This window comes from Mastigoproctus giganteus, chromosome 12 (genome assembly GCF_048544385.1).
Source record: "Mastigoproctus giganteus isolate SK-2022 chromosome 12, ASM4854438v1, whole genome shotgun sequence".
NCBI lineage: Eukaryota > Metazoa > Arthropoda > Arachnida > Uropygi > Thelyphonidae > Mastigoproctus > Mastigoproctus giganteus.
Genome location: NC_143586.1, coordinates 170,843,337 through 170,862,032, shown reverse-complemented (window position 1 = coordinate 170,862,032; position 18,696 = coordinate 170,843,337). Strand labels below are relative to the sequence as shown.

General features: G+C 35.8%; 1 protein-coding gene across 1 annotated transcript in view; it reads left to right on the top strand.

The window, feature by feature from the left end:
• Positions 1 to 18,696, top strand: part of LOC150077590 (FAS-associated factor 1-like) — a 377,947-nt gene that overhangs the window by 91,748 nt on the left and 267,503 nt on the right. The window contains exon 6 of the mRNA XM_090385644.1: positions 15,742 to 15,865. Coding sequence (XP_090241770.1) covers positions 15,742 to 15,865 — 124 coding nt within the window. The remainder of the gene's footprint in view (positions 1 to 15,741; positions 15,866 to 18,696) is intronic.

Sequence of the window (18,696 nt, the reverse complement as noted above, 5' to 3'; positions counted from 1 at the left end):
GGTCACTCGCACACTAGTAAAACCTTTATGGATTTATTGGATGATTGTTTTCTGCAGCAACATGTTCGAGAGGCAACCAGAGAGGCTAATACTCTTGATCTGGTTATCAGCAGTGATCATTCGTGTATTAAGAATTTGCAGATAAAGGAACCATTCGGTGGCAATGATCACAGTGTACTGATGTGAGATTTACTTAAAGATATAATTACCATCAGGGGTAAAGGAAGGGGTTTTTGCTTCTGTAAAGGGGACTGTAGTGGTATCTGACAGTTTTTAAATTCTGTACAGTGGGATCAACTGATGATGTTATCAACAGCAAATTCTAAGTGGAAAGCATTCAAGGAATTAATAGTGGAAGCTACTAAATGTTTCATACCTATTAAGAAATATTGTTCAAGGTTTAGGCCTAAATGGTTGTCCAATGAACTAATGAGACTCGTGGCAGAGAAGAAAAATGCAAGGGATGCATATCAATTATCAGGCGACACAGAAGCCTACGATATATATAAGCTAGTTTGTAATTAAGTGCAAAGGAGGTTAGGCAGGTGAGGGCAGATTATGAGAAATCTTTGGCAAAGGATGCTAAGAAAAACAGCAAGGATTTCTTTACTTATATAAACTCTAAAAGGAATGAGATGAATCTGATTGGTCCACTTGATATCGATGGTTCGACTGTTGATCATCCTGCTCAGATAGCAAACAAACTGAATGAGTATTTTGCATCTACATTCACACATGAGGAGTTAAGGTTTGAAAATGCCACAAGGTTATCAAATTGTAAGAGGGTGCTTAATGATTTTGTAATAATTGAGAACAAAGTGGGGGAGAAATTGTTGAAGTTAAACATAAGAAAGGCACCTGGGATGGATGGGATCTATCCAGTTATATTAAAGGAGGCAGCAAAGGAAGTAAGGTCAGTGTTAGCCATAATTATGAGAACATCCTTGGACTCAGGGGATGTCTCCACGGACTGGAGATATGCAAATGTGTCCCCAATTCACAAAGGGGGATCAAAGGGTGACACGAGTAATTACAGACCAGTTAGTTTAACTTCTGTTCTGGGTAAAATAATGGAGTCACTGGTTAAAGATGCATTGCAGGATCATCTAGACAAGGCTGCAGCAGTAATTCAGACACAGCATGGGTTTGATAAGGGAAAGTCTTGTTTGACAAATTTGATAGGATATTATGATATGGTTACAAAGGAACTGGATGCAAAAAATAATTTTGATATCATATATTTGGATTTCAGGAAAGCTTTTGACACTGTTGTGCATGGAAGACTATTGTACAAATTGGAGCAGAATGGTATTAAGGGTAAGTTACTACAATGGATAAAAGGATGGTTGAGTGAGAAAAGACAGAGGGTGGTAATCAATGAGTGCTGCTCTTCGGGGACTAATGTTATTAGTGGAGTCCCACAGGGTTCGTTGTTGGGTCCACTGTTGTTTTGTATATTTATCAATGATATTGATGAAGGTATATCAGGCTTAGTATCGAAGTTTGCAGATGATAAAAAGGTTGGCAGGGTTGTTAATGACGGTAATGGCAGTGTGTTACTGCAACAGGATCTAGATAATTTGGGCAAATGGGCTGAGAAGTGGCAACTGAAGTTTAACAATGAAAAATGCAAAGTACTGCATATGAATAGAAGTAACCCCAGAGAAATGTACTGTGTGGCAATACAGTTAAGGAGGTAAAAAATGAAAAAGACATAGGAGTAATTGTGCAGTCAGATGTGTGTGTGTGTATAATTATACATATATTTGAATAACGTTTAAAATAGTTGGAAATGGAATATTTTATAATAAAAGCATATTCCTCTACATGATGCTTGAAATATAACCATACAAATAAATTAGAATAAGAATTATTATAAAAATAAAATAATGCCAGCAGTGAAGTGCTAGCATTGGAGTGCTCGTATCTGTTCTATTTTAAATTTTTGCTGCATCAGGACCACCACTGTTCAATTCCCCTGCATTGGCGGTTCGATCTGGAGATCAGGTGCCGGACTGATCTTTTGATCGATTCTCCTTTGCGGCGATTTGTCTAGTGTTCGAAATGCAGCAATTCCCTGACCATTATTGGCCTTGTGGTCCTCTGTTGAGATGGGGCATAATGGTCAGTCTATTTTTGTTTTGTTTTATTGTAGTGGTTCACATCTTTGTTGGTGATATTTCACATAAATTTGGACCTGGTGCCCGTCAGAGGGGGTACCGTGAAATTTCTATTTAATTGGCTTTTAAAATTCAATGAATTATTATTCGTACATTTAGATTTTCTAAATTATTTTAGAGAGTTTCTGCTGCAATATTTTTACTCTTGATACCCCTCTCTTCCCTCCTGGCATTATTTTATTTTAATTCTTATTCTAATTTATTTGTGTGGTTATATATATATATATATATATATATATATATATATGTGTATATATGTGTATATATTTCAGTATCGACTGTTATCTCCGAGTTACGTTATGACTTTCATATCTCCTTTCAAGTTGTATGTATTAATTTATAATGTTACGTTTGTAAAATCTAGGTTGTTATATGTATTTAATTAAAAAAATACAATTTAATTGACAATGAAATTTAATAAGATTAATGTTTTACTGATTAATTGATAATACTAAGCTAACAGATTTCTAATACGGTGCTACGTGTTTCGATTTCTAGTTTTACGTGAAACCTTTCTCTATCTAAATTCAAAATAAACCAAGGAACTTGACTACGTCTATAAGCTCCTTATAGAAAATAATTTAATACTGTATAACAATTAAGTCAATAAACTGGCTAAATATAATTAAAAACTTGGCGTTCGTCGGAGCTGCAAAATCTTGTCTAACACGTGGATTGGATACCCTTACCGATGTTATACAGCTTACCGAAATTATACGAGGCACCTCCGTAGCCAGGTGGGAAGGAGCAGCAGTACATAGCACACGCTTCTTGATTAGACCGGGGTTCGAGCCCATCACCACCAAATACGGAGGATGCGGAAAGGTCAGGGAATGACCACCGCATATCCCGGAGCAATATGGCCTTTGTTGCTAATGCTCCAAATAACAAACAAACAACCGAAATTATACAGCTTTTGTTGGTTTTATCTTGCACATGAAGCCAACAAGAGCTTTTTTTTTTTTTTTTTTTATTTCATGGTAATGTATCAGTTGCACAAAGTTTCTCAGTCAGTATGTAATGTCTGTGGAAAAACATAATGAATACTCCTTGCCTAGAGCAACTTCCTGCTGGTAGTAGCTTACAAACTTTAAAAATCACTAAAAAGGGGGGAAGTACAGGTTAAATGAGATGCCTTAAGAGGAAAAAAGTTATACATAAACAAAATGAGATAAAAATAATTGAACATAAAGCAAAAGCAGAGTTAGTTTGTTTTAGCCATATGGTGCAAGAAAGCCTGAGACTTTTGCTATACTACCAAATCTCTCTCTCTCTCTCTCTCTCTCTCTCTCTCTCTCTCTCTCTCTCTCTCACACACACACACACACGTGCACGCACCTGCCTGTTTATTTCACTTCACTACTCACATAGGTTATTGATGCAGCTAACGTTTGTATTTTACAAGCTATCAGGCTCAACTGCTTATGGAGGTAACTTATTCTAGTAATTAATCAATAGAATATCTAGGGAATTACTGTCTCTTCTCAGAGCTTTGTAGATCTCTCTAAGGTAGTCTATTTGCTATGTAGCCTGGTCAAAGAAATATTCAAAGGTTATAGTCAAAGTCATTCCTAATGTTGTTGTTGTTTGGTTTTTAGGAGCATTAGCAACTAAGGCCATATTGCTCCGGGGATATGTGGTGGTCATTCCCTGACCCTTCCGCATCCTCCGTATTTGGTGGTCACGGGCACGGACCCTGGTCTAATCAAGAAGTATGTGCTATGGCACTGCTGCTCTTGCCCACCTGGCTACAGAGGTGCCATTCCTAATGTATGAATGCCCTTAATGCCTTTTTCTGATTTCACCAGCTGCATCTCTTTGGACCTTTTCAGGAAGTCCTGTGTCTTTTTTGGTAGTCACAGTCTTCATTCTTCAACATAGAATATATTATGAATAAAGTAAACCCTCGATTTAATGGACTAATAGGGAAGAAGGGGTGTCCATTAATGCCCAAAGTCCGTTAAATCGAATATAACCTGGGGTGGGGACATTTTTTTATTGTCCTTAAGGTAAAAAAAAAAGCTTTAATACAATATACAGTACTGTACAATTTAAAATTATATTCCAATTTGGCCTTTGATTTACGGATATTAGAAACAGTTTGTTTTTTTAAGCCGTAAATTACACAAACACATGCTACTGAGATGCATTGTTCTAATTTCTGTGCCACATTTAAGTTCACACACTTTCTTTTAGTTCCTCTATCACTTGATGCCATTTTAAATTGTAAGGATTGCAAAATTATTTAATAAATAAAGTCACAATTCAGAAGTCAAAGGAACACTCTTATACAACCTGACCACACTATAGGTTGAGGCAGACTGAGACCGAAACAAAGTTAGTTGGTAGACCTGCAGTTTAGTGTCCCGAGTCAAGTACAGCTCGTCAGTCACTGCTCTTATCTATAATCTGGGAAAACAGCTATTTGAACATGTTTTCAGAAAGAATAAAAAACAATTTCCTGAATTTGATTATAAAAATAAAAGTAGGTAATTATCAAAACAATAACGGAAATAGGTAATTATTATTAATTTTTAATTAATAATAACATGGAAGTTTTGTATAACCTAAAAAAAAATTATATGGTTGAGATTAATATGTACATTACTGTATTATTATTTATCTGGTCCGTTAAATCAGAAATCTGTTATATTGCGGTCCGTTAAATCGAGGGTTTACTGTAGTGTCATACTTGAACATTTCAGTAAAAGAGAAATTAACCAAAAGACAAAAGTAGCAATTTATAATACGTAGTTGTGAGCCAGTTTTAACCTATAGGTTAAATATAACTACATATTATATAATCATAAAAACTGAGTTTATGATATCCATCTCTACAAGCAAATGTTTGCTAAACCTTCAGTTGCAGCCATTGGCATGCCTTCTTGCTGCTTGTGTACACTGTAGAGAGAAATTCCTATCTCCCTGTACCATAAGCCTTCAAATCCCTTTTTTCCTCTACCATTTTTTTTTTTTTCCCAACCTTTCCAAGTATATAAGTTTTTTTTGGAGTGGTTACTTCCCAAGTGCAAAACCTAGTATTTTGCAGAATTAGTAGTAGTAGTGGCGGCATGTGATGCAAGAAAGCAAGTGTATGAGCTTATGCAGCATCAGCCAAAAAAAAAATCACACCATTCCCTCCAAATGCCTGTTCAGTTCCTCCTTAAATTTATTTAACCTATCAACTTCCACAATGACAGATGGAAGTTTGTTCCAGCAATTAACCACCCGCTGGCTAAATGCAAATTTCTGCACATCTATTCTACACCTGACTTTTCTTAATTTGAATTTATGCCCCCTTAGGTTCGTAATCTGAACAAGTGGAAGGATCCCATCAGAATTCAGCAAGCTCAATCGATTCAAGGCCTTATACACCTCAATCAGATCACCGCACAGGTGCCTAGTCTCCAGCCACTGTAATTTGCAGAACTTAAGCCTCTCTTGGTAAGAGGATCCCATCATTCCCCTCACTAATCTCGTTGCCCTTCTCTGTACATGCTCAAGCAAATCTACATCCTTCCTAAAATGAGGCCTCCAGACCTGTACACAGTACTCAAGGCACACCTGACCATTGCCTTATACAGAGGGACAGTCACCTCCTTCTCCCTGCTAGCAAAATTCCTATATATCATTGACAAAACCCCATGACCTGCCCTGGCAGCCTGCCTGCATTGCTCAGAAAACTTCATATCTGCCTGCACAATTACTCCCAGGTCTTTTTCATTTTCTACCACCTTAAGTGTAGTACCACACAGTTGGTACGTTTCTCTGAGGTTACTTCTACCCTTATGCAGTACTTTGCATTTGTCAAGGTTAAACTTCAGTTGCCACTTCTTAGCCCATCTGCCCAAATTATCTAAATCCTGTTGCAGTAGCACACTGCCATTACTGTCATTAAAAACCCTGCCAACCTTTGTATCATCTGCAAATTTTGACATTAAGCCTGATATACCTTCATCAATATCATTGATAAATATACAAAACAACAGAGGACTCAACACCGAATCCTGTGTGACTCCACTAATAACATTAGTCCACGAAGAGCAGCACCCATTAATTACCACCCTCTGTCTTCTTCCACTCAACCATCCTTTTATCCATTGTAGCAACTTACCCTTAGTACCATTCTGCTCCAATTTGTACAATAGTCTTCCATGCGCAACAGTGTCAAAAGCTTTCCTGAAATCCAAATATATGATATCAAAATTATTTTTTGCATCCAGTTCCTTTGTAACCACATCATAATATCCTATCAAATTTGTCAGACAAGACTTTCCCTTAACAAACTCATGCTGTGTCTGAATTATTGCTGCAGTCTTGTCTAGATGATCCTGCAATGCATCTTTAACCAGTGACTCCATTATTTTACCCGGAACAGAAGTTAAAATAACTGGTCTGTAATTACTCGTGTCACCCTTCAATCCCCCTTTGTGAATTGGGGATACATTTGCACATCTCCAGTCCATGGAGACCTCCCTTGAGTCCAAGGATGCTCTCATAATTATGGCTAAGGGTTTGCTTAGTTGCTTTGCTGCCTCCTTTAATATAACTGGATGGATCCCATCCACCCCAGGTGCCTTTCTTATGTTTAGCTTCAACAATTTCTCCTCCACTTTGCTCTCAGTTATTACAAAATCATTAAGCGCCCTGCTGCAATTTGATAACCTTCTGCCATTTTCCAACCTTAATAACTCCTCTTGTGTGAATGTAGATGCAAAATACTCATTCAGTTTGTTTGCTCTCTGAGCAGGATTATCAACAGCTGAACCATCGATATCAAGTGGACCAATCAGATTCATCCCTTTCCTTTTAGAGTTTATATAAGTAAAGAAATCTTTGCTGTTTTTCTTAGCATCTTTTGCCAAAGATTTCTCGTAATCTGCCTTCGCCTGCCTAACCTCTTTTGTGACCTGATTACACACTAGCTTATATCTGCCATAGGCTTCTGAGTCGTTTGATAATTTATATGCATCCCATGCATTTTTCTTCTCTGTCACGAGTGTCATTAGTTCATTTGATAACCATTTAGGCCTAAACCTTGAACAGTATTTCTTAATAGGTATGAAACTTTTAGTAGCATCCACGATTAATTTCTTGAATGCTTCCCACTTAGAATTTACTGTTGGTAACATCATCAGTTGATTCCACTGTACAGAATTTAAAAACTGTGTGTTTTCATATAAGTGAAAGCTGTGTTAATACAGCTTTCACTTATATGACCAACACCTTGAGGTTTCCAGGTTGTCCTGTCTTGCTTGGCATGCAAATTTTTTTTTTTTTATATCATCCTATATCCCTTTGTCAATATCATTTAAGCAAATCAGGTGTAATCCAAGTTCTGATACCTGATGGGCCTAACTTCTGGTCCTAGCCCAATCTGAAGAGGAACCTTTAATTACAATTCTCTGCCTCCTATCTTACAGCCATCCTGTGGTCCATCTGAGGATCTGAGCAAACATTGACATGAGAAGTTTTGAAACAGTAATCTGCCCAAGGAAAAGAAATCTCGCAGGTCATCCCATTTTGCATTTGTGTAATGCCAATCAACATGAGGTTGGGAATTGCCATAAGATAAAGGCTTCATTGGAAAAGAGAATCACCAAGCTGTGATCTGAAGTGCCTAAAGGACTTCTCACTTCGACCGTATACTTAGAAGGGTTGTTTGTGAGAAAAAGATCAAGTGTGTTGGCTGTATGATTAGGATTGTCCAGTATTCTTGTAGGTAAATGAACAATCTGTGCAAGGTCATTAGTAATTGCAAAAGCCTCATAATCTCGACAAGGTGGGTCAGTGTGACTAGGAAACGGAAGCCAGCTGGAGTTGTGAACATTAAAATCACCAAGGAAAATTACCTCATTGTTAGGAAAGTTGGACTGGAGAAAGTCAAGTTGCAAAGAGAGGAAGTCAAAGAGCTTCAAGTGATTAGTGGAGTTGGTAGAGCGGTAGAGACAACAGATGAATTTGACACAATGAGGTAGAGAGATTTTAAGCCAGAGAAGATCAAAGAGAGGAGATTCCAAATTGCTTAGTCTCTGACAGGGAATATCAGAACGACACATGCAAAAGTACCACCTTTGAGGCGAAAGGAATCATACAGCTAATAATTTGGGCATCTGAGATGAGCAGTAGTTTAATCAACTGATAACTGAGATTCTGTCAGAAAAAGTACATGGGGTTTGGCAGAACTGCAAGTGGAAATGGACATTGTTGAGATTAATTAGATAGTATGAATCAGAGCTGTAATACTCAATATGTTCTACGTTGATAATAATATTAGTAAATTAATAAGAGGAGTTTACCTCAATATAGTACGTGGAACACTTCCGTATGATACCCTCCAGAAATTAAAACGGAAAAAACGAAAAAATCGACAACTTACCGGTACATTAAAGTAAATTATAAATATAATTAAAGTAAAATATAAATAATTAAATAATCAATTTAACACAATTCAAAATCAATTAAAATTCAAATTAACGCAATTAAAAGAATCTAACGAAAATATTCAAAACGATTTTCCTTCCTGAAGCTGACAATGCTTTTCGACCGACTGTCGTGATCACAGGAATGAAAATTACCGAATCAGGCTAAACCTGCAACTTAAATAGTGATTATATGTCTTCGCGCATGCGCGTAAAGGTCCACGCATCGGAGATCAAATATGGCCACCGAACATTAAAAGAATTCTCGTGTAATTTAATTTCAACGGTTTCTGCAATTAATAGTCGCGTATAATTACGTTGAATGTTAAGTATTTTGGCCTCGTTAAATAAAAAAAGTATGTTTTTCATTAATGGCATGAAAGGCTAATTCTGACGCTGCTGAACGAGAAGCACGAACTGAGGCTTCGTGTTGATTTACACGAATATTAAGAGAAAACCGCGTCGAACCCTGGTAAGACGAGTCGCAATCACCGCAAGAAATGTTGTATACTAGATCATTAATTTGTGTTGCGAACGCGGAAAGAACCGAGCGATTGTTCAGTATAGTGTGTAACTTCCGTATAGGCCTAGCTATAATTTTAAATTCGGTATCTTTAAAGAATCTGTTAAGTTGTTTGTGCCACTGTTCAACATATGGGACAGAAATAAAGTATTTTTTGATATTACTATTGTTGATTGGTGTAGTATTTTTTATCCTATCCTTAGCTTGTACCCTAATTCGATTTATTGTGTTAATGGGATAACCCCTGTTCAAGAATCTGCTAGTTAATATTTGTATTTCTGAGTCCAAAGCAGAATCCGTGGTTGAATATTTATAGGTATTTAGAAATTGATTAAAGATAATCGATCTTTTGTAGGTGAACGGGTGGTAGCTATTATAATGAAGAAGCATACCGGTGTTTTTCGATAGATGCTAAATTGTATTTTGTTCGAGTCACGGGTAAGCGTGAAATTTAGAAAGTTTAATGACTTAGTATCCGTATCTTCCCTTTCCAATGTAAATTTGAGTCTAGAATGAATGTTATTAAACGAATGTAAAATGTCTTGGATAGTACTACTATCAGTAATAACTAGAACATCGTCTAAATACCTCCCATAGTATGTGATACGGGGACGAAAAGGTGTCAAATGTATCTGTTCAATCGTTGAGAGATAGATCTCTGACATTAAGCCACTCAGGCTCAAACCCATTGGTAATCCAAAAATTTGTTTGTACACCTTGTCTCGAAAGGTCATGTAGTTAGTCTCAGCTAATAGTTTAATTAAGTGAAAAATTTCCTTAATGGGCAGCTTCGTATAATTAATCGGTGTCGAGTTTTTATTTAACATATCCCAAATAATATCTAATGTGTATTCAACGTTTACATTCGTATATAATGAGGTAACATCTAATGAATTGTCATTGTCGCCGAGTCTACAGTCTTTAAGATTATTAAATAATGTATCGTAATTCTTAATCCCAAATTGTATAACTTGTCTAAAAGGTTTTATAATATTATATACATGTGTGGCTAAGGCTGAAAATGCCGAGTTCCTGTAGGAAACAATAGGTCGAATCGGAAATCCAGGCTTGTGTAATTTTACCTGACCAAAAAGTGCAGGAATATTGTATGTTCTGGCCTTCAATTCCTTCAACTGAACAATAGTAATGTAGTCGTTTTTACGATATGTGGTTAACGTTTTATTGTATTGATTTACCAAATTGGTAAACAGTGCCGGGTCCACTTCACGATAAGTGGAGGTATCAGACACAACTGAATCTAACTTATTAATATAATCATGTTTATCTAGTATTACCACTGTATCTCCTTTATCTGCCCTCTGTATAATAATGTCCTTATTTTCTCGAAGTTCTCATAAAGCTGAACTGTCATGTGTATTCAATTTAGGAAGTCGCGTTTCTTTTATGTTATTTACTACTTGGTTAACTTGTTGAATAAATACATCTTTTTGTGGAACACTACGAAGTCCAAATTCAATATCAATTACGCATTGTTTTTTTGGCAGCTTTCGAGGTGGTAAATTATAATTTAATCCTTTGGATAAAAGTGAAATCTGGTCCTGCGATAGTGTACACGAGGAAAGATTTGTAACCTGTTGATATGTTGGTTCGTTGGATACTGGGTGAGGGGGTGTTCGTGAACTAGCCGACATATTCTGTGGTGGTGCGTTATGTGTCTGTGGGGGGGGGGATGTCACCCAACTCGTGTGAACTTGGTCGCAAGCTCGCGACAATGTGTTAGAATTCGCATGAACGTGTCTTGAACTATTCGATAATGTTTGCAACTTATTAACGTGTCTGTTTTTTATTTCTGAGGCTTGTGCTTCCCGTCGCAAATCTATGGAGGTCTTCAATACAGACCAATCGTTCGGATGTAGATAATTTTTTTTTAATTTATCGCGAAGCTTCCTAACCTGGGAAAGGTATTTTTGTTTATCCGAATATCGAGATTTTAAGGCAAGCTTAACAATATTACGTGCTGTCGCCAGTGATAGTTGTTTTATGCCTGAAATTTTTTGATTTAAATTCACCCTGGCAAACTTCGGAACGATGTTGTTTTTGAAGGCAATATTTTAGGAAAGAAATATGGTAACTTTGGGCCGAGTACCTTAGTGTAGATTTAATGTAATTTTGTACCAAGCCATTCAAAAAATCTCCCATAATTCAAGGTCGCAAGCTTGGTCGCGTGCTTGCGACCAAGTTCACACGAGTTGGGTGACATCCCCCCCACAGACACATAACGCACCACCACAGAATATGTCGGCTAGTTCACGAATACCCCCTCACCCAGTATCCAACGAACCAACATATCAACAGGTTACAAATCTTTCCTCGTGTACACTATCGCAGGACCAGATTTCACTTTTATCCAAAGGATTAAATTATAATTTACCACCTCGAAAGCTGCCAAAAAAACAATGCGTAATTGATATTGAATTTGGACTTCGTAGTGTTCACACAAAAAGATGTATTTATTCAACAAGTTAACCAAGTAGTAAATAACATAAAAGAAACGCGACTTCCTAAATTGAATACACATGACAGTTCAGCTTTACGAGAACTTCGAGAAAATAAGGACATTATTATACAGAGGGCAGATAAAGGAGATACAGTGGTAATACTAGATAAACATGATTATATTAATAAGTTAGATTCAGTTGTGTCTGATACCTCCACTTATCGTGAAGTGGACCCGGCACTGTTTACCAATTTGGTAAATCAATACAATAAAACGTTAACCACATATCGTAAAAACAACTACAATACTATGGTTCAGTAGAAGGAATTGAAGGCCAGAACATACAATATTCCTGCACTTTTTGGTCAGGTAAAATTACACAAGCCTGTATTTCCGATTCGACCTATTGTTTCCTACAGGAACTCGGCATTTTCAGCCTTAGCCACACATGTATATAATATTATAAAACCTTTTAGACAATTTATACAATTTGGGATTAAGAATTACGATACATTATTTAATAATCTTAAAGACTGTAGACTCGGCGACAATGACAATTTATTCTCATTAGATGTTACCTCATTATATACGAATGTAAATGTTGAATACACATTAGATATTATTTGGGATGTGTTAAATAAAAACTCGACACCGATTAATTATACGAAGCTGCCCATTAAGGAAATTTTTCACTTAATTAAACTATTAGCTGAGGCTAACTACATGACCTTTCGAGACAAGGTGTACAAACAAATTTTTGGATTACCAATGGGTTTGAGCCTGAGTGGCTTAATGTCAGAGATCTATCTCTCAACGATTGAACAGATACATTTGACACCTTTTCGTCCCCGTATCACATACTATGGGAGGTATTTAGACGATGTTCTAGTTATTACTGATAGTAGTACTATCCAAGACATTTTACATTCGTTTAATAACATTCATTCTAGACTCAAATTTACATTGGAAAGGGAAGATACGGATACTAAGTCATTAAACTTTCTAAATTTCACGCTTACCCGTGACTCGAACAAAATACAATTTAGCATCTATCGAAAACCCACAAACACCGGTATGCTTCTTCATTATAATAGCTACCACCCGTTCACCTACAAAAGATCGATTATCTTTAATCAATTTCTAAATGCCTATAAATATTCAACCACGGATTCTGCTTTGGACTCAGAAATACAAATATTAACTAGCAGATTCTTGAACAGGGGTTATCCCATTAACACAATAAATCGAATTAGGGTACAAGCTAAGGATAGGATAAAAAATACTACACCAATCAACAATAGTAATATCAAAAAATACTTTATTTCTGTCCCATATGTTGAACAGTGGCACAAACAACTTAACAGATTCTTTAAAGATACCGAATTTAAAATTATAGCTAGGCCTATACGGAAGTTACACACTATACTGAACAATCGCTCGGTTCTTTCCGCGTTCGCAACACAAATTAATGATCTAGTATACAACATTTCTTGCGGTGATTGCGACTCGTCTTACCAGGGTTCGACGCGGTTTTCTCTTAATATTCGTGTAAATCAACACGAAGCCTCAGTTCGTGCTTCTTGTTCAGCAGCGTCAGAATTAGCCTTTCATGCCATTAACGAAAAACATACTTTTTTATTTAACGAGGCCAAAATACTTAACGTTCAACGTAATTATACGCGACTATTAATTGCAGAAACCGTTGAAATTAAATTACACGAGAATTCTGTTAATGTTCGGCGGCCATATTTGATCTCCGATGCGTGGACCTTTACGCGCATGCGCGAAGACATATAATCACTATTTAAGTTGCAGGTTTAGCCTGATTCGGTAATTTTCATTCCTGTGATCACGACAGTCGGTCTAAAAGCATTGTCAGCTTCAGGAGGGAAAATCGTTTTGAATATTTTCGTTAGATTCTTTTAATTGCGTTAATTTGAATTTTAATTGATTTTGAATTGTGTTAAATTGATTATTTAATTATTTATATTTTACTTTAATTATATTTATAATTTACTTTAATGTACCGGTAAGTTGTCGGTTTTTTCCGTTTTAATTTCTGGAGGGTATCATACGGAAGTGTTCCACGTACTATATTGAGGTAAACTCCTCTTATTAATTTACTAATATTGTTGAGATTAGAATTGAAATCACATATATTTGTGAAATGAATTAGGAAGTGTTTGGGAGGTTTAGATCTTTTTGCAGATAAGCTTGCTCTATTAGTTTGACAATTCATGGTGTATTCAATAGTAAGAAAAAAGGGGTGGGACATGCTGTATGAAGTAATGAAATTTTTGGATATGGCGTACACATGGTAAGAATATACCCAGATCCTTGACATAATGTGGCCTCGACAATGCTCCCCGCATACACACTACTCGGACTCCCTCCAGTCACTATCTGGCAGAGTAGAGGTAGCAAGATTATACACTAGCTGATCTGGAAGCCTCCTAAAGAGTTACCAATAGGTTCGGTCCGGTGTACTCTGTGAACACCGTTTTAGAGCTGTACCCTCGAAATGAAGTAATGTGTGCAGTATATATCTTTGTAAACAAGTTATTTATTATTATTATTATATATTTTTTTTATAATTCCCAGGATTTTTGGGAGGACATTCCTTTTTGTCTTTTATTCCACCTGTGTAGCTAATTATAAATTTTTCTTGTAAGAGTTTGAAAAAGTAATGAATTTCTGTTTTCAGTGATTGGCAGAAATCCTGGATTAACTGTGGTATAGGTTTTGTTCTACCCTTTAACTAATAAATACCCCAGAGGCTCACATTTGGTGAGTATGGGCTTGGCACACCCAGGGTCCTGAGTTGGATATCATCAACCTTTTCTTTCTTTGTGATTCACTTCTCTCTCTCTCTCTCTCTCTCTCTCTCTCTCTCTCTCTCTCTCTCTCTCTCACACACACACACACACCCACAGGGTAACTTAGACATTTTTTTTTGTCTGGTATAGCATAAACCTCAGGCTTCCTTGCACCATATGGCTAATAATGATAATAATACATTAAACCTTCGCTAATGCGGGAGAGGTCATCCAGATTAAGCAATAATCCGGATTAGTAAAGCAAAAGATAGCCTTAAAAGACAAAAAATAAACTTAGAACCCAAATAAATGGAAAATTTAATGATAGGCAGTGCTAATGAAAATAAATAAAAAAAATATCACTGTTGAGGCTTTATTTAAAAACTATAAAAAGACAATACATTTATCCATCGATAGATGGATAAATGTATTGTCTTTTTATACATTGATCAAGTGATGCTGGCATTGCATGCTAAAAACACTTGATTGTTGTTGTGAATTCCACTTAAATACAGTTTATTCCAGCAACACTTCATTTGGATTTTGTGTCTGTCTATTTGATACACTGCTTTTATCACTCCCACATCAAATTCTAAAGCAAATGTGTTTATAGATTCTTTTTGTTTTTTAATATCTGATACAGCCTGTTGGCTATTACCAAATCCTTCAGATTTTTTTTTTTTTTCCCCGTGAACACCATTTTTAAGTTGTTCAGTCACTTTGAGTCTGTTAATGATAGTTAAAAGTAAAGTGTGTTCTTTTTATTTCGCTTTTTAATTCTTTAGACCCCATAACATATTTAAAATGTGTTGACTTATGTACATATGTATCTATGTATAAAGAAGTATGCAAATGAAGCGATATAAGCAATAACATCTGGCCAACTCATGGCCAACAATGATAAATGTATGTTCCGTCTCCTTCTGCGCAGTCAGAGTGATTCACCTGCCTTCATAAATCCCGTGTGTCTTTCAAAGTACTCAGCTGTGAATAGAATTTTCCATATTTCGATCCAGATTAACTGCAACCTGATTAGCAATGGTTTACTGTACTGGTCTCTTTTATTTAACAGTGCACTTATTAATCTCTATTCTTCCAATAAGCAGGTTTGTGTTTATTTTGAATTTTATTATTAATTAATATTATTATTATTATTCCCAGATAATCTTTGGTTCCACAGATGTATTTGTTAGTCTGTAGATTACACTTCTGTATGTTATTTTTGTGAGTTCCAAAGGATTTTGCAGTTCATAAATTGATAATATTTTACTAGCAAGTAATAAAAATAATCTTTATTTGAATATATATATATATATATATATATATCTTATTTATTTTCCAGAATGTTGTAAACCTATCATCAAGTGAAAGCAGTGATAATGATTTTGAGGATGCAAATGAATGCTTTGGTGTTGATGATGATATTTTTCATTCAGGAGCAACATCTAAGAAAGTGCAGCCCCTCAGTAAGAATTTTTGCTAATACAATTCAAAGAATAAATTTTATTTTGGATAATGAAGACAATCTTCATTTTTCTAGAGAAATACTTTTTTAAAAATTTCTTAAACTAAAAGACCATCTTTTTTGAAAATGTTTTCTCTTCTTAAATTAACCAACAATGCATTTTGTTCCAGTACAGCATTATAATTGAATGAAAACCATTTCATTTAAATGCTGTACTGAAAAAAAAAACAAAACAAAATTCTAAAAATAATTTTTTAACAGATATTATTAATCTTTATTTAATATAATTTAATGTAAAGTTGTGATTATTTTGCCTCCAAATTTTTGCCCTTCTTCACAAACATTAATTTTAGTTTTCACAGTTAAGCTCCAAAGTCGTGCTTCTTCTGTTAGAGTGATTTTTCTTTTGTTGGTGGAGGTAGGTATTCACAGCTCCTCCTAACACATACACTTCAGAGGATATGAGATTACTACCAATTATATTTGGTCACGTAATTTTCTCTTTCAAAGTTTTGTAATTATGTGATCATACTAATTGATGAGTGTGATTTGTACTACTAAGATTTGTACTCAGGTACCACTGTTGAATAGGTTTTTTTTTTATTCTACAGTATAAAGTGTTGCTAAGTTTTATTTTTTGTCATTTAACAGGACTGAAAAAAATGTTACAGTAGACTTTGAGAATAACGGCACCTTCTGGATTCAACACGAAAAAATTGCAAAACGATTTTCCTTCCTTCCTTCCTTCCTTTCTTTCTGAGGAAGGAAAATCGTTTTGCAATTTTTTTGTTAAATTCTTTTAATTAATTTTTAATTGCGTTAAATTGATTTTTAATTGTTTGTTACTCTAATTTAAGATTTTCGATTTTTTAATTTCTGGAGAGCATCATACGGAAGTGTTCTGTGTACTATATTGAGGTAAACTTTTATTATTTTACACACACAAATAAAATTTATGCACAATACTATTAAGTATTGTGCATAAATTTTATTTGATTTATGGTTTTTATTTAGTGCAGGAGGCATTGCAGTCATTAAGGCCTGACTGTCTGCCTAGCAATTGGTGTGCTAGCAATGGTCGGTTAGCCTACTGTTACATGTTGAATTAAAATTTAAATTACTAAAAGAATTATTACAAGACAATAATAGGTTAGTGGAAATAATAATAATAAGGGTAAAGTTAGGAAAAATTAAGGTAATTTAAGAAAAAATTAAGGAAAAAGATTATATATATATATAATTAGGTCAAAGTCCTGAATGATTTTTGTTTTTGCGAGTGGTAATGAAAATTTTTATAATTTTGGGCGGGTGGTATTACTGATAATTAAGGCCTAACTAAGTGGGTACCCATCGTTGTTCTAGCAGTTGTTGATTTGCCTGCATGGGGAGTATATTACAGGCAAATCAACAACTGCTAGAACAACAATGGCTATCCAGTTAGTTAGGCCTTAATTACCAGTAATGCTTCCCGCCAAAATAATAATTTTCACTATCACTTGCAAAACAAAAATCAGTCGGGACTTTGACCTAATATATCAATGCACGTATAATGTTTAATACTACAATACCATTAACTGAAAGGCTTTTGATACTGGAATACTTTGCACATGGAAGACTGCTACAAAAATTGGAGCAGTTTGGCATTGGAGGCAAATTGCTGTTATGGATAAAGGGATGGTTGAGTGGGAGAAGACAGAGTGGTAATCAATGGACACTGCTTTTCGTGGACTAATGTAATTAGTGGAGTCCCCAAGGGTTAGGTATTGGGTCCATTGTTGTTTTCTGTATTCATCAGTGATGTTGATGATGGTATATCAGGCTTAATGTCCAAGTTTGCAGATGATATGAAGGTCGGCAGGGTTGTTGATGACACAAATGACAGTACGCTGCTGCAACGGGATCTAGAAAAGTTGAGCAGGTGGGCTGAGAGGTGGCAAATGAAGTTTAACATTGACAAATGTAAAGTACTGCCTATGGGAAGCAGTAACCCCAGAGTAACATATCAACTGTGTGGTACACTGACAGTGGTAGAGAGTGAAAAGGACCTGGGGGTAATTGTGCAGGCAGATATGAAGTTTTCTGAGCAGTGCAGATGGTCTGCAAGAGTAGCTCATGGTGTCTTGTCAATGATATACAGGAATTTTTCTAGCAGGGATAAGAAGGTGATTATCCCCTTGTATAAGGCAATGGTCAGGCCACACCTTGAATACTGTATACAAGTCTGGAGACCTCATTTTAAGAAGGATGTAGAGCTGTTGGAACGAGTATAGAGAAGGACAACAAGATTAGTGAATGGAACAAAGGGTTGCTCTTACGAAGAAAGGCTTAACTTTTGCAAATTACAGTGTCTGGAGACTAGGCACCTGCGAGGTTATCTGATTGAGGTGTATAAAGCCTTAAATGCTTTGAGCATGCTCAATGCTGATGGCATTCTTCCTCTTGCTCAGAGTAATTGCCTGAGAGGACATAAATTCAAATCGAGGAAAGACAGTTGTAGGATAGATGTGCGAAAGTTTGCCTTTAGCCAGCGGGTGGTTGATTGCTGGAACAAACTTCCATCTGTTGTTGTAGAAGTTGATAGCTTAAACAGATTCAAGGCAGAACTAAACAAACATTTGGAGCGAGTGGATGGGTAAAATGAGAAGGGTGTGTGTGTGTGTGTGTGTGTTCATGCTATATAAGCTTGCTTTCTTGCATCATGTGTCCTTGCTGATGCTACTGCAGCATTATCACAACTGAAAATTTAATAAAAATAGAACATAGACTTAAAAGTAGTGTTTAAGTGTGTGTGTGTGTGTGTGTGTGTGTGTGTGTGTATATGTATATATATAT